The sequence below is a fragment of the Panthera pardus genome, unplaced genomic scaffold (assembly GCF_024362965.1).
Source record: "Panthera pardus isolate Hobbes unplaced genomic scaffold, ASM2436296v1 HiC_scaffold_2, whole genome shotgun sequence".
Lineage (NCBI taxonomy): Eukaryota > Metazoa > Chordata > Mammalia > Carnivora > Felidae > Panthera > Panthera pardus.
The window spans coordinates 11,979,889-11,995,260 of NW_026526765.1; the positions used below are offsets into that span (position 1 = coordinate 11,979,889).

The following is a 15,372-nucleotide window of genomic DNA, read 5'->3' on the forward strand; positions in this document are numbered from 1 at the left end:
AAATGGCATAAGGAAAGCCTCTGTAGCCAAGCCAATCTGAATGAAAACAAAACGTACAGTCTTACTCGAAATTAACTCAGACGGCTGGCAAGCTGCTGTGAAATCAAAACACACATTTAAGTATGATGGATCCACATCACCGTTTCCCAAAGAGGGAAGCTCTAAACTCAGGCAGACCCCGATTCCATGGCCTGAGAAGCAGGCTGGAAATTAGTTTTTGTTTAAGTCATCAAATGGACTGGCTAGAAGCCACGTCTGTAAGAGGTAACTCTCAGAAGTAAAAAAATTACTGTAATTTATTTTGTAACCCGTCAGGTCGCGAATGCGCCTAATTATTTGGGCACCGTACAAATCAACGACAAAGATTCTTATTCTCAAAGCTCTCACAGAAGTCATGTAAATGTGCAGAAGCGTAAAGATAAGAACACGGTCAAGAAAATGTGGTTTGTTAAGAATTCTACAAAGTAAAGATGTGTGCAGTCTTTAAAGCCTGGCTTTTGTGATTTTATGATTTTGATTCTTCAGAGGTGAAGGGTTACATCATGGAACCAGGTCAGCCGCTTTGGTTTCCCTTTGCTGGTGGCTCAATGTTACGAGATGGATTGTTACCATCAAGACCAATTTGATGTGGTTGTCCTAGGCACGGAAACAACGAGATCAGGTTTTATTGACGGCCTGCCCTCTCGGATGGAGGGAAGTGGTCAATGTAATTATTGTTCTGACATGACAGGGGTAACCTGTGGTCAAAGGCGGGATCAGGGACTTATTCCGGGCCCTTAGGGAACCAAGCATATCTACCTTACAGCTAGATGGAAGCACAGCCCAGTGACACCTGATAACGAAGGTAGAACAGATGAGCATATACATAAATCAGATACTGTTGACACTGATGATAAAAAAGTGCTTGGGCCACGGGTGTAAGATCATACCCTGCTTCTATCCGACTCAACTTCGGAGGTGCAGGCCAAGCTCTGTCTCCATCCAGGAGCGTCTCAGACCTTATCGCTATCTCCTTTCTCTCAGCTTCCGTGGCCCTTGTGTCCCGTCTGCAGGTCTATGTGCTCTCCTGGATCCACGTCTGGGTGTCGCTTCTGTGTTGGTCTTAGCTACCAGACGAGGTATGCTACAGTGGCTTGAGGATAGAGACCCTGTTTAAAATGTTTCTGGGCCCCTCCACGGTACCTATAGGCTCTGCTCGCTCCACAGAAGGTACGTGAATGCACAACTGTGTTTGGCTCGTACAGAAAGTATAAACAAAGCCTGGGGCCCTGCTGTGAAATTAAGAAGACCCCAAATATGAGTTTAAAGGTACTGCGGGTCCTAAAACACTTGTTGATTAATATACAAGTACCGTGCGCTATTGGATGGCCCCACTGGAGCTCCATTTTGATGAATGACTGACTTTTGACGATAGAGGGTAAGAAAAACCGAACCTGCTATACCTACTCACCCTGACCTGACTCACTGTGCCTCAGTCTCCCTGATATGCAACTAAGGAGGCTGAACAGCGACCTCTAAGACCTCTTCTATCTCCAGGGGCCCTTCATTCTCCAACCGTCTCCCCTGTGGCCACGACCTAGCACTCGACGGCTTGGAGCATGTGCTTCTTCTACGGATACCCCCAATTCGCAAAGGGCTGGGGCAGCACTCGGCCGCCCTCGGAGGCACAGACGGGGTGTCGGCGAGTTCTAAGGACGTACCCCCAGCTCCGGTCCGCTCCTGTCGGGGATGATGTCGTGGATGTTCTTGTAGTAGCCCAGGCACAGGGTGGTGCAGCGCACAAGGGCGCCCATGTACAAGGAAAGGATGGGGATGAGCAGAGGCTCCCTGCATTCCAGGTGACTGTGAAGCAAAATGGCTACAAAAACGACCTGAGAGATAGGAAAACGAGAGCAAGTCAGAGGGGAGAAGATGGAGCCCGTCGACAGCAGCACAGTCCAACAACCTCTTGCACCCCGATGAGACACATCTCTGAGTGAAAATCCCGACGTTGAGGAGGAGAACGGAAACTTGGGCTGAGGCTCAAGGCCACTCTCAGAGTTCAGGGTCAGATGCCTGGGGTTCACTGGAAGGGCACACGATCATTTTGCCATATTCACCACGAAGGTTCTTTGACGGTAACTGCACATCTCGTTAAGGTTATTGCTAAAAAAAAATATCTGGAAACTTTGGGCTCCTACATTCCCAAAAGATGTGGCAGAGGTTTGCCCTTCTTGAACCTGGATCCCGACACGCGCAGGTAACCCACACGGGAGGCCCTAAGTCCACAAGGAAAGAGTAGTGGTGATCAGTGATGTTTATAGAAAAATACACATTTAACATTTACAAGATGCAATTCATTAAAAATGCTGCAAAAGGCACCAATGTTAATTATTATAAGGCAAGCCAAATTAAAATTTAAAATATAAACTTACAAAAGTGGAATAAGTCAAAAAAATAGTCAAGAGGGATTGAAAAAAATCATCAAGTATTGATCTCTACTGACTGTAGAGTCTCCACAACAAATTTAACAACGTATTTAACCTTCCTGTCTGCAAAACTCAGACAAGCAGCCCAGTCTCTGTCCAGAGCCATCTGGGGATTCATACATTCAGGAGAGCACTGAGCATATTGAGTGCAAAAATAAAGTAATGGGGGAGGGGGACGATTCCTGAGCTACATTGACTTTTTTTTTTTAATGCTTATTTATTTTTGAGAGAGAGAGAGAGAGAGAGAGAGAGAGAGAGAGAAAAGACAGGTGGGAGGGGCATAGAGAGACGGAGACACAGAATCTGAAGCAGGTTCTAGGCTCTGAGCTGTCAGCACAGAGCCTGATGTAGGGCTCGAACCCATGAACCGTGAGGTCACAAACTGAGCCCAAGTTGGACGCTTAACCGACTGAGCCACCCAGGCACCCCTCGACTTTTCTTTTTTGTTTAAAGATTTTATTTTTAAGCAATCTCTACACGTAACGTGGGGCTCAAACTTACAACCCTGAGATCAAGAGTCACATACATGCTCTACCGCCTGAGACAGCCAGGCACCCTGAGCTAGAGCGACTTTAATGGCCAAATATCTGTGGAACAATAGGCGTGCAAAATATACCGCCATCGAGTGATCCTGACCAGAGGAGGCTTATCCTGATCACTTCAGTGCCAAGACATCAGTGATGACAGAAAGTTAAAAAGGAAGCTGGAGACTGAGCGTGATTAACGGGATGAGTGCCTTCCGCTGCTGTAGGCAACACACACAGAAAAGCAGGGTAATACAGAGAAACTTCTGAACGCAGTAAAAGCATCAGATGCTAGAGGGGGTTTGTTGACGGCATCGACGAATCTCGTGCCTGGCTGTCATTCTCAAACCCAGTACATGAGGCTGACTGGGCCAGGGAGCCTCCGGGGATGCAGGAGAGAGAGGCACTGCTTGGCCACGAGGACGCGCCAGGCTGTCCGCAGCCCCGACAATGTGCATGGACACAAGTCAGGCCACGTTCGCACTCGCGCTCACGCTCTCGGAGGATACAGCAGAGCCCAGTGATAGAAGTCAAGATGCCCGGACCTGGCTCCTGGACCGAGGGAAGGTGGGAAGCAATGGGCCAGTGGCTCTCACAGCCTCCCTGTGCGTTTAATAGCTCGATGCCATGTGGCCCAGCACCTGTCACAGAGCAGACACCATCACTGTGGATTGTACTGTTTGCCAACTGAAAATAACACGGGGCAGGGGCGCCTGGGTGGCTAAGTCGGTTAAGCGTCCGACTCTTGATTTCGTCTCAGGTCATGATCTCACAGTTCTTGAGTTTGAGCCCCGCGCTGGGCTGTGCACTGGCAACTGGGACCCTACTTGGGATTCCCTCTCCCTCTCTCTCTAGCCCCTCCCCTGCGCGCGCGCTCTCTCTCTCTCTCAAAATGAAATGAAATGAAATAAAGTAAAATAACACGGGGCCTTCTGCAATTAAAGTCCAGAATTATGACTCTGAGTCTGATATAGCCACCGAAAATATTGGGTTATTTTCTGAGGGGGAACCTAGGGCCTCACTGGTGAGGATTTTTCCCAGTGAGAGCCTGTTCTGTGCTGGCCTTGTACTGGGTGCCGGGATTCAGTGATCAATAAATTCGCCCCAAATTCTGTCCTGGGGAGCGGACGGTCGAGTGGAGAAGCAGGGACCTTAATCACGCAGTGGTGCTGGCGAGCGCCCGCTGACACAGGGAAGGAAGAGTGGCTGTGCTAGGACAGCCAGGCTGCTGTGAGGGAGGGCGTCTTCCTGGGTGCTGTCTGAGCTGAGACCTACAGTCTCCGCAGGAGACTAGCCAGGAATGGCAGGCGTCGGTGGTAGGTGGGGAGAACTGAGGCAGAACATTTCCTCCCGGGGAAGATGGGGCCGAGGTGAAAAGCCCCAGTGGAAGGGGGCTCTGCCCTACCGAGGCCCCGAATGGAGTACCCGTGGCTGGAGTGCAGGAAGCGAGGGGACAAGAGGAGACTGCCAGGCTGGAGAGGAAGCAAGGCCAAAGGTCTTCGGTACCTTGTTGGCCGTGACCAGGATTTTGAGTTTTTTACCTCAAGAACACCAGGAAGCAATTTCTTAGGTTTTTTTTTTCTTTCATGTTTATTTATTTATTTTGAGAGAGAGAGAGAGGGAGAGAGGAGAAGGAGAGGAAGAGAGAGAATCCCAAGCAGGCTCCTTACTCACTCAGTGTGGAGCCTGACACGGGGCTCCATCCCGTGACCGTGACCTGAGCCGAATTCGAGAGTTAGATGCTTAACCGACTGAGCCGCTCAGGTGACCCCATCAGGAGCAGCTTCCAAGCAGGGGATGAGGTAAAAGAACGGATTACAGGGGTGGCAGTGGGGAAGGGAGGAGGTGGGTCAGAGCAGAGGCAGAGGCAAGAGAGGAGACATCCGGGTGGGAGGGGAGGCAGAGATGGGGAGAGGAGGGCGGATAAAAGAAACATCTACGACTGGGGAGCCTGCCCAGTTGGTTAAGTGTCTGACTCTTGATTTCAGCTCAGGTCGTGATCTCACAGTTTATGGGTTCAAGCCCCATGTCGGGCTCTTCGCTGACAGTGTGGAGCCTGCTTGCGATTCTCTCTCTCTGCCCTCTCCTGCTCGTGTTCTCTCTCAAGATAAATAAACTTTTTTAAAATAAAAGAAATATCTAGGAAAAAATCAAAAAGGCTTGATGGTGAACAGGGCGCTCGTAGGATGGTTCAGGGTTTCTGACCAGATGATGCGTGCCACTGATTTGCGTAAAACTGAAATGTCTGATAGAGAGGACAGGAATTCGAGCTTGGGGTGGCTTTGCAGGAGCTGAATGGAGTTACCACAGGGACATTTAGATATGTTGTCTGGAGCTCAGAGGAGAGGGTCTGGCTACAGATATGTGGTATCCAATCTGGAATGCGGGCATGAATTAGATGTTTCTCCAACAGAACAGAACAGAGCGAGGAGACAGAGAGAAAGATGCTGAGAAAGGTCCACATGTTCACAGAATAGAGGAGGTGGGCCTTCAGAAGGAGGAGACAGACCAGGACTGTGGTGCTGAGTACCAGTGGGAAGGAACGTTTTGTGCAGGGAGGAGCAGTCAACGGAGTGAAGGGATGTCTGAGAAGTTGACAGGGAACGTCCACTGGGTTAAGTGACATGAAGGTCATTAGCAAGAACTATCTGGGTGGGCTGACGGGGGTGGAAGTCCACCTGGAGTCGGTAAAAGAATAAAAGAGAAGTAAAAAAAAAAATGGAGACAGTGGGTGAAAACCACTCTTGCAACAAGTCTGGCTGTGAAGTGATGAAGACAGAGGATTGTAGCTAGAGAGGTACATGAGAGCCAGAAAAATCTTCTAATTGTCCTTGTCTTCAAATGTTACACGTTAAGAGAAATGACCCAGGGGAGACAGAAGGGGTCACTGATAAACTGAATGAAGTTCTTGAGAAAGCACGGAATCCAAGGCACAGGTGGAAGAAGTGGTTCTGGACCACAGAGAAGGGTCTTCGAAAATGGCGGAAGACGGAAGTGATGCCGGAGTGTGAAGGTAGGCTTGTAGGTTTGGTGGCCAGAAGTTGAAGAATTTGGTTGCTTCAATTTTCTCAGAGAAGTGGGGAGAGAGCTCGTCTACAGGGAGAGTGAGGAGGGTACGGAAGCCTCTGAGTTAGTTACTGGAGTCAGCTGAGGTGAGTGAGGAGACTAGGGGTCCGTGGTTTGATTAGTCGGTCCCATTGTGGAACTTTCTTCATTATTATTATTATTATTATTATTGTTTTAACTTTTCTTAACGTTTATTTATTTCTGAGAGACAGAGCACCAGTGGGGGAGGGGGAGAGAGAGAGGAAGACACAGAATCCGAAGCAGGCTCCAGGCTCTGAGCCATCAGCACAGAGCCCGACGCGGGGCTCGAACTCACGCGTGGCGAGATCAAGACCTGAGCGGAGGTCAGACACCTAACCGACTGAGCCACCCAGGAGCCCCATCCGCCGTTTGAACTTTGCGCAGGAGCACTTGCTACCTGCACGCAGGTGGTGACAGGTGTATCACAGGGTGGTTCAGGAGTGGGATCTTGCCAGAAGGCTGAGATGAAAAGGCAGGAGGCAAGGGGATTTACAGTAGTGCCGCATCATTACTGGGCTAGGATCTTGGCCTCCCATCCTGGGGCCCTCAGCCAACTTCAGAAGGCAAGGGCTAGGACAGGAGGCCTGAGTAAGGTCTGACAACCCCAGGAGAATTCTCATTTTGATACTGAGCAAATATTGACCAGGTGATTGTGAAATATAACAGAGACAGCAGTATTTTTCAAAAACCCTTTGGCATTTACTAGAACATAACAGCACCATTGAGAGTAATAGTGGCACAGAAAAGCATTGCCTGCGTGAACCACACCGAGAGCTTTCTTGTCCTATGATGAGACACCAATTAGCTTAGTCAAATTTTTAAAAATGAGAGTTGCCACTGAAATTCAAGACGTTATAAACTATGTTCGTTTTACCATTGGTAACTGCTTGCTATATATCTATGCTAAGGTGGTATTTCAAAGGACTTTGCCTAAGATCTATTTACTCATTGCCAAATCCGGTAGTTAAATGCTTTCAAGGAGCAAGAAGAATAAAGCTGGGGGTGCAGGCCGGGGTAATAAAAGACTTAGGAACAAAAATTGCACTTATTCCCTCAGGCGTTCAAACTACAAGGTTTAAAATAACTACTTCACCAGGAATAGCCGGGGGCCAGATGGCATCTGAATCCAGCTCCCATCTTACTAACCAGATACGTTTATTCTGCATTTGTGAGCCCTCCCAGCAGGCATCGGCCGGGACTAGGTTTCAAACCGAGAAGGAAAATGGCCGTGGGCGTGCTCAGCAAAGCATTTTTCAGGGATATAGTGTTCTCTTCCATCCTTAGATGCCTACTATATTTATCGTAGGCAAAGTCCAGCTTTTCTATTTGTTTGTTTGCCCTTCAGAAAACACGCATCTCAAAATACTCAGGGAGCTGCTGATGCGACTTGCTGCCCGTGAGAAGGCTTCCCTTTATTTCAAATTAAGTGATTAGAGTGAGTAAGGCAGTTTAGTTCATGTCTCCGAGGACGAGTTAAAGAAAAGTAAGCTCCGGACAAAAATCTCCAATAACTCACAAAGAAAATTAACAAAGATACATCAAGGAATGATGTTAGCCAGTGTTCGGGCGTGCACATGTGTGCGCAAACACACACACACACACACACACACACACAGAGCGTTCATAGGAATAACATAAATTACTTTTAATAGTGATCCACGGAGTAAACGCAATTAATCTGGAAATGGAATTGTTGGTCTTTAGGGAGGTACTCACGGTCTGACAGTAGATTATTTCACAAAGGTGGCTAAAAGACTAGCATGTATGACGGGAAGAAACCAGGCAGAGATGCCTAGAAACATTGCCAGAATGGAACTGGGAATTGGGAAAAGAGTTTAAGAAATCAGTCCATCCCTCTCCTCTGTGAAGACCTTGTTCTCCCAAACCCCTGATTGCAGGAACTATGCCTAATTTATAGATTATAGGAATTAGATCTAATTTCCTGCTGAAATGTTTCAGGCAGTATCCCCGGTGGCAGAGGAAGGGAAGGAAAATGGAAAATCAGGGTTGGTGCCAGACCCCAGGGGCCTGGATTCAACAGGAAGCGTGCAGCATGGGTCCAACGTCCTGGCTCTTTTCAAATGTGGGCGAATGACGTGTGAATGGCAGCCCTGGGTGGCATAAGAGCAATTCCTAAGAGCTCCCTCTGGGACCGAGGGACAGACCATGTACTGTTGGGCCGCACAGAGGGCCAAGTGTGCGTCCGGCCAAGTGCACAGTGACCCCCCTCTGACCGCCAAACATGTACTAGCTGGGACCTGACGGCTGTTTCTCGTGCGAGCCCAAACCTCTGCCGCTGACTTTAAATTCCTACCACCCTCCAGCCAGCAGGATGATGACACTGCAAACGGCTTCGCTTTCTCTCTACTTTGACAAACCTTTGCCGAAGTCCACGTGTGATCTGAGGAAAGTCGGAATGCATGGCAGGGTGAATGAATGTAAGTGAGGCACGGGTGGGTTCTGTCACTCGCCAGAGAGAGGCTCTGAGCGGCACACGGACCACACTTACCTGAGCTATGACGTCTGAGATCGAGGCACATCCCACCAGGAAACTGTATTTGTGTTTCAGGAGAATGCCAGCGTGGGTCCATGCCTGCCGGAAAGAAAAGGATTGGGCGTGAGAGACGCTGTCAGCACTGGCTCACTTCTGGTCGTTATGATTTCCTGGGAGTTCCTGAAATAGACTTTGTACCCCCCGACACCTTAGGAGCACAGGACAAATTTTCAGTTGGTCAAATGACTGGAACTTGGCCTGATGGCTAGGTGCACACAAGGTTTTTTTAAGTGGCATCCGTGACTGCACGGTATTTATTTAGGACAGATTATATGCAGGCCAGTGTACTCATTAGGTCCACATGCCTGGCAGGAAAGCTGGGTGGCTACCAGGAACGGAGGAAACGCCGTCTCTCCCTCTCTGGGGCGGTCGGAGTGCCAAGGCAGAAGCGTTCTCCTTACACGAAGCATGTTATAATGAGGGCTCCAGGTTGGTTCTAAGTTATTACAGTCATTATGGGCTCTCATCAGCTGATTAGGGCTCTAATGAGGGCTCTTCTTCCTTCTTTTCAAGCCAGGGCAGGATCTGATCTGACACCTTGCTTTTGAGGGCAATTACGAGGAAGGTCCTCTGCGGGGAGCAGACCACGGAAAGCCCAGGGAAAGGTGAGTTTGGAGGCCGGGAGTTCAAGACAGGATCTGTTGAAAGATGATCCCTCTAACCTGTAAAGGCCGATGCGGACTGACATAGAAATCACATTTCATGTGAACTAAACACAATCGGACAAATACAATTTATTCCCCTAGGTCTGTGTCGGGGCTCCACAGAGCAGCTCATCCTCCCTCAGCTCACAGGTCCCGAGGTGCCAGACGTGGAAAGAAATGCAAACTGTCGATAACGTTTGCAAATAGTGGCTTGTGGGCTATCTCTGTTGACCAAAGCCATCTGGATGGTAAGCTTTGTGGCTTTCAAATGTTATCTCTCCAACCAATATACCAGGGCCACGGTGCAGGTATGGGTGTGTGGGGGGAGGAGCTTGGGGACAGATCACCTGGCTCTTTGTAAGTGCTCACAATTTTGTTCTTTCATTAGCAGCCTCCTACTGCTGGGTCTTTGGGGGCAGTTGATAAACGAAACACAGAAGCAAAGGGTGTTGATCACCAATGCTCTGGTGTCATACTGACTTTTAGAAACTCTCTCGTGGCAAATAAATACACCTGAAGGAAAATGCAACACGGGGCACGTAAGAGTCTGTGATTCGCTTTTAGTCCCGAGTCCCTGAAGTCACTGTATAACCGTAATTCTTCTACGTGTTTACAGAGTCCCCATACAGATGGTGGGTGGGCATTAGAGCAGCATCACAGATCCTGTCTGGGAAGCTGGGCTTTTACTTCGGATGTGATAGAGGTCACATCATTCAGTTCTCTGACTTCAAGCACTGTGGTGCCTCCTTAGGCCTGCGTGGACACCATGGGGAATCTGGTTCTAGGAAATCCCGCCCCGTGCCTTTTTTCTTTCTTTCTTTCTTTTTTTTGGGGGGGGGGGTGGGCGGGGGTAATGTGTCTTAAATTTCTTATTTGGGAATAAGTAAGGAAAAGAAAATCCAGGTACCAGTGTTCCAATGCCCAGATCCTTGCACCTAAACGGATGTGACACCAACTGGGCATCAGGGCCTCTGTGTTGAAACTGTGAGTTCAGGATTTAAGGTTACTGTGCCAACCGGTGGAAGGCGGGCAGCCATTCAGTGAGGCTGCGTCAGTAACCTAACCACAGGCAGTTTGACACTTCTGATAACACTCGAGAAGAAAGACCACGGGCAACTGGCCTTGTGTCATCTCGCCAAGGATGTGGGGCGGTGGCCTCGCCTCCAGGCAGATGCCCACTCACCTCATGCGTCTATACTACATAAAACTTGGGGTGAAGGGTGGTGACAAATTGTACAGATTAACATACACATTATTTTAGGGAGAGAAAGAAAGAGAATCCCAAGCAGGTTCCGTGCTCAGCACGGACACTGGCATGGGGCTTGACCCCACGACCTTGGGATCATGACCTGAGCCGAAATCAAGAGTGGGACGCTCAAACCACTGAGCCACCCAGGCGCCCCATATTAACATATTTTCCCCCATATTAATATTTTTAAGTCTCCTCCTAAAAGTAATTTAAAATGGAGCCCAAAGAAGGGGTTTATTTTCCATCATTGAATATTATTGGAGATATCTATATCTATATACAGATATATCTTTTTTTTTTTTTTTTTTTTTTTTGGCTAAGTCTCTTTTATACCTGTACTACAGAGGAATAGAAAAAAAGCATTCTCTGAGTACTCTTTAGTATCATGACAAAGGATTTAATCTATGGAAGGGAGTTGCCCTTAGTAATGTATAAAGCTGGCTATTAAAGTAATGAAATCCTACCAATATATTCAAGAGATTCTTATTCTAAAAAGATTTGGGTGGTTAAGCCACACCAATGGTAAGTTTATCAGAAAGCTGTCCTGATCCTTTGATCCTGAATATATCAGAAAAGATCTTTATAGTTAAATCAAATTTTCATGTAGGCTCTCTGGCCTCCTGCCAGAACTTCTGACAAATACAGACAATTCTCATAATAAAACAAATGGACAGGATGCACTGGTTAAAAGTCAACGGTCCACTGGAACCGTTCTACACGGCTGGCGGGGATGTAAAATGGTAGAGCTGATATGGAAATCAGTATGAGGGTCCCTCAAAAATTAAAAATAGAATTATTACATAATCCGTCAATTTCACTTCTGACTATATACCCAAAAGGATTAAAGCAGAAAACTCAAAGAGGTACTTGTACATCCACGTTCACAACAGCACTATCAAAACAGCGACCCAGGTGTCCACTGATGGATGAATGGATGAACAAAACGTGGTCCTTGTAAAGGACATTGTGACATGGGTGAACCCTGAAGACATGCGAAGTTAGGTGACAGCCACACTGTCTCAGTCCACTCGTATGAAATCCCTGGAATGGTCCGATCCACACAGACGGTAGGACAGTGGTGCTAGGGGCTGAGGGGACGGGAGGATGGGAAGTTAGGGTCTAATGGGGACAGAGTCAGTTTCACGAGACAATAGGAGCTCTGGAGGTTCACGGCAATGTGAAGTTACCTCATGCCATCGGACCGGAGACGTGAGAACGGCTAAAATGGTAAATTGTATGTTACGTACACCATAGTTATTTTTTAAAAAGCGCCAACGATGGATTACTCACCATGGCATCCATAAAAGGGAAGGCAGCAAGATACAGGAAGGCCCTTCTCGTTTTGTTCCCCACGGACTCGTCCACATGGTGCAGTTTATTGATAATGTAGTAACCTAAGTCACTATAAGCTGCAAGGGGCCAAAAAAGACACATGGCAATGTTAGAAAAAGTTACCTTTGCAAGCTTTTCATCTTGAAGATGCCAAACAACGTCAAATGGAAGATTTGTTTTTCTGTAGAAAAATTATAAAATGCAGATGAGCAACGAGGAAAAAACCAAAACAAAAACGTCTACAATCTCATCCCCCTACCCAGAGGGGGGGTCACGGTTAAGGCTCTGGATTCCAACTGCCCAGTTCTTTTATGGGTGTGTGTGGTGGGCATGTGTGTGGGCTATGCATGTGTGTTTTCACATAAAAATGAGATCATACTATATATATACTCTTTTGTAAACCATGAACAGCTTTCCATGATACGCTTCCATACTTAGGTGGTTGCAATGAGTTCCTTTTTGAGGTTTACTTAGCATCAACTTACTCAGTCTCCTATTAGTACACATTTAGGTTGTTTCTGTTATTTTAATACTCTGTAAGCATTATATTCACCTATATTCGGATGCATGATGGACTGCTCGGAGGCTACGTGTTTATATAGTGGTACTTATTTACTAAGAGAAAATGCCCAGTTGTGAATATGCCTCTTCAATAAAAAATGTAAACCTAGCTTTTCACAGCTTGCCATTCTTTTTGTTTCATCCTTTGGGAGGAGCATGTGGGCACCGAGCCAATACTGGCTGAATGAATTCACAGCTGCCAAATAGACATAAAGGAAGAAAGAGAAAGGTCTTTTGAATGTATTGGCTAGGCATTCTGACAGGGGTTGTTAGCAAAGATTAAATAAATTAGTAAGCTGTGTTTACCTTATTGATACATGTTTAGACTATAGAGGAAGATACTAATTGTGTTTTTCATTGTATTTTACATGGTGCTTTAATAACAGTCTTCCTGCTGTTTTCATTAAAAAATATGAATATTAATGCATATGGACAAGTACAGAAGCTGCTGTGAAATCAGAAAGGAGATAGAATGCAGACAGAGTCTCATTTTACGTGAAATAGTAAGACCCCTCCCCCCCTTCAAAGTTTGGGCGATGACTTATAACCATATTAACTGATAAGAAGAAGAAGCTGATCGTTAACAAATAGCCCTCCATCCTTTTTCAGGATGAGGCTTGAATCATGGGAATTTTGAAGTCAGCCAGGTCTTTGGGACGATATCGAGGATGTTCAGATGCGCAAATGGGAGTCCCAGAGCGGGGAGAGGTGCACGTAAGTGATTTTAAGGGGTAGGGGGGTGGGATGGTCAAGACATCCAGAGTGCAAGGTGGGATGAGGGGGGGTGGTGCAGCGCAGGAGGAGAGGTTGAAACCCTCCAAGGGGGGGGGGGGTCAGAGGTGAAAACCAACTGGTGAGCTGCCAGGTGAGCAAACACGTCAGGTGTGGAGCATGGTGGGGCCAGCAGAGACACTGAGGCAGCAAGAGGGCATTCCGAGAGGCAGGTGTCCAGGGGCAGAAAGAGAAAAGACTCGGGAAGGTGGGACAAGGAGGGAAGGAGGCGCTATCTTCTCCAAATTGGGGTCAGAAGGCACACAGATTAAACCAGCAGGCTAGAGAGGGCTTGGTCTGACCCAGAAGGCTCAGGGGAGGGGCGGGGAGGGAGCCGGCCAGCCTGCCTTGGCGGCAGTCAGGCGAGCCTCGCACTCAGACCTGGGACCGCAAGACAGACGGAAACACAAGGCCAGGATGAAGATGTCCCTTGCTCACGGGAATGAGTGGCTTACTCGGGGCACCGAAACTTAGAAGTTTTGTCTCTGAGTTCATTGTTCCTGCTGTGTATTTGTATGTTTGTTTCATTCGGTCGGGAATCGACCACTGTGTGGGGACCTACCAGGAGGCGACCCAGCCCCTGCCTGCAGAGTGTCCCCTCCTGGCGGGTGAGGACAGCTGGGCTGGGTGAGCAGAGCAATGCACTGCCAGCGGCAGGCGCTGGGCAGCTATGAATAGCTCACGGGGCTGACATTCTGGGGTAAAGGTTAGAGCCCACAGACAATGCCAGAGTGCACTTGACTGGACTCTGAAACCGGGGAAGGCCGAGATCCAGAGGGGCGGGGTGCCGGGCAGAGCTGCGTGTCCCCTTGAATTCGTATGTGGAGTCTCCTCCCCAGGACGGCAGAACGGGACCTCATTGGCAACAGGGTCACCGCAGATATAATTTGGTAAGATGAGGTCACACGGGAGCAGGGGGGGCTCCCAACGCAGTATGCCTGGGGCCCTTCTAAAAAGGGGAAATTTGCACCCAGAGGTGGACGCGCACAGGGAGAGCGCCACGCAGACGTGAAGCTGGAGACGGGGGTGATGTCCCTGCAGCCGCAGGAAGCCCCAGGTTGCCCTCAAACCACGGAGGCCAGGAGAGAGTCCCAGAAGGGAGCAACCGTACTGCCGGCTTCATCGTGCAGCCTCGTGAACTGGGAGACCGTGCGTTTCTGTGGCTTGGCCTCCCGATCGGTGCTGCATTGTTAGGACGGCCCTAGCAGAGTCACACGGGCGGCCTCCAGGAAAACGGGAGCCAGAATTCTTTTCCTCCCTGGGACCTGTGAGTTTGAGCACTTGGGAGGAGGCCCCGGGGGCAGAGATCAATATAAATCAGCTTCTCCACCTTCTGTACGTTGATCTAAAGGTATCTATTAGATATTTATTTATTTTGTAATTTATAATGTTTATTTATTTTTGAGAGAGAGAGAATGAGGGAGGGACAAAGAGAGGGAGAAGATCCCAAGCAGGTTCCGCGCCGTCGGCATGGAGTCAGATGCGGGGATCGAACCCATGAACTCTGAGATCGTGACCTGAGCTGGGCTCGGACCCTTCACAGACTGGGCCACCCAAGCGCCCCCCTAATAGACTCCTTCAACGAAAATATCAAAAATAGTGCCTTGATGCAGGACAATGGAGAGTGAACAGAAGGACGGCTGGGTGGTGAGCTCAGTTGCCAGGCTTTCTGCCTCTGCCAGGACCAGGCCTCTCTGCCCCTCCCACTCCCTTGCTTTTCTCAGCCGGCAGCTGGTGCTGGACTCCTCCCGGCCTCCAGGCTCCAGGGGACTTTGGGACCTAGGGGCTGGAGGCCCCTTTGGCTTCTTTTTACTTCTCCTCCTTCAGCTACTTCTTACCTCTCCTCCTCCTCCTCCCCCACACAGAGAAGAGTCTGATTGTAACTACAAAGGCTGTTGTTTCCACCCTGTGAGTTGGGAATATAAAATCCCAGCAGCTGTTTTTCACCCAATTCCCCCTCCCTCCCTCCTGTGTCCCTGAGCTGTTCCTGGCTGGAGTTGTCCGCTGGGGGTAATTTGTTTCAAGTGCTTTGCATAGAGTCCATAATTACCAGGCTGGCCTACCCCTCAGCTTCTATAAACTGCCCTACCTGGATGGTTCTGAAACAGCTCATTCTCCTGATGAAGAGCAGAACATTAAAAGCAAGAATTCAACAAGGCTTTTGAAGAGATGTAAACAGATT

General features: G+C 48.5%; 1 protein-coding gene across 2 annotated transcripts in view; it reads right to left on the reverse strand.

Annotated features, from left to right (window-relative positions):
- Positions 1-15,372, reverse strand: part of ANKH (ANKH inorganic pyrophosphate transport regulator) — a 137,695-nt gene that overhangs the window by 37,185 nt on the left and 85,138 nt on the right. Inside the window, exons 3-5 of one of the 2 annotated variants that reach the window (XM_019450770.2) lie at positions 11,817-11,935; positions 8,589-8,672; positions 1,701-1,871 (exon numbers count right to left, since the gene is read on the reverse strand). In XM_019450770.2, coding sequence (XP_019306315.1) covers positions 1,701-1,871; positions 8,589-8,672; positions 11,817-11,935 — 374 coding nt within the window. The remainder of the gene's footprint in view (positions 1-1,700; positions 1,872-8,588; positions 8,673-11,816; positions 11,936-15,372) is intronic. The other variant, XM_019450772.2, reaches the window with a different exon arrangement.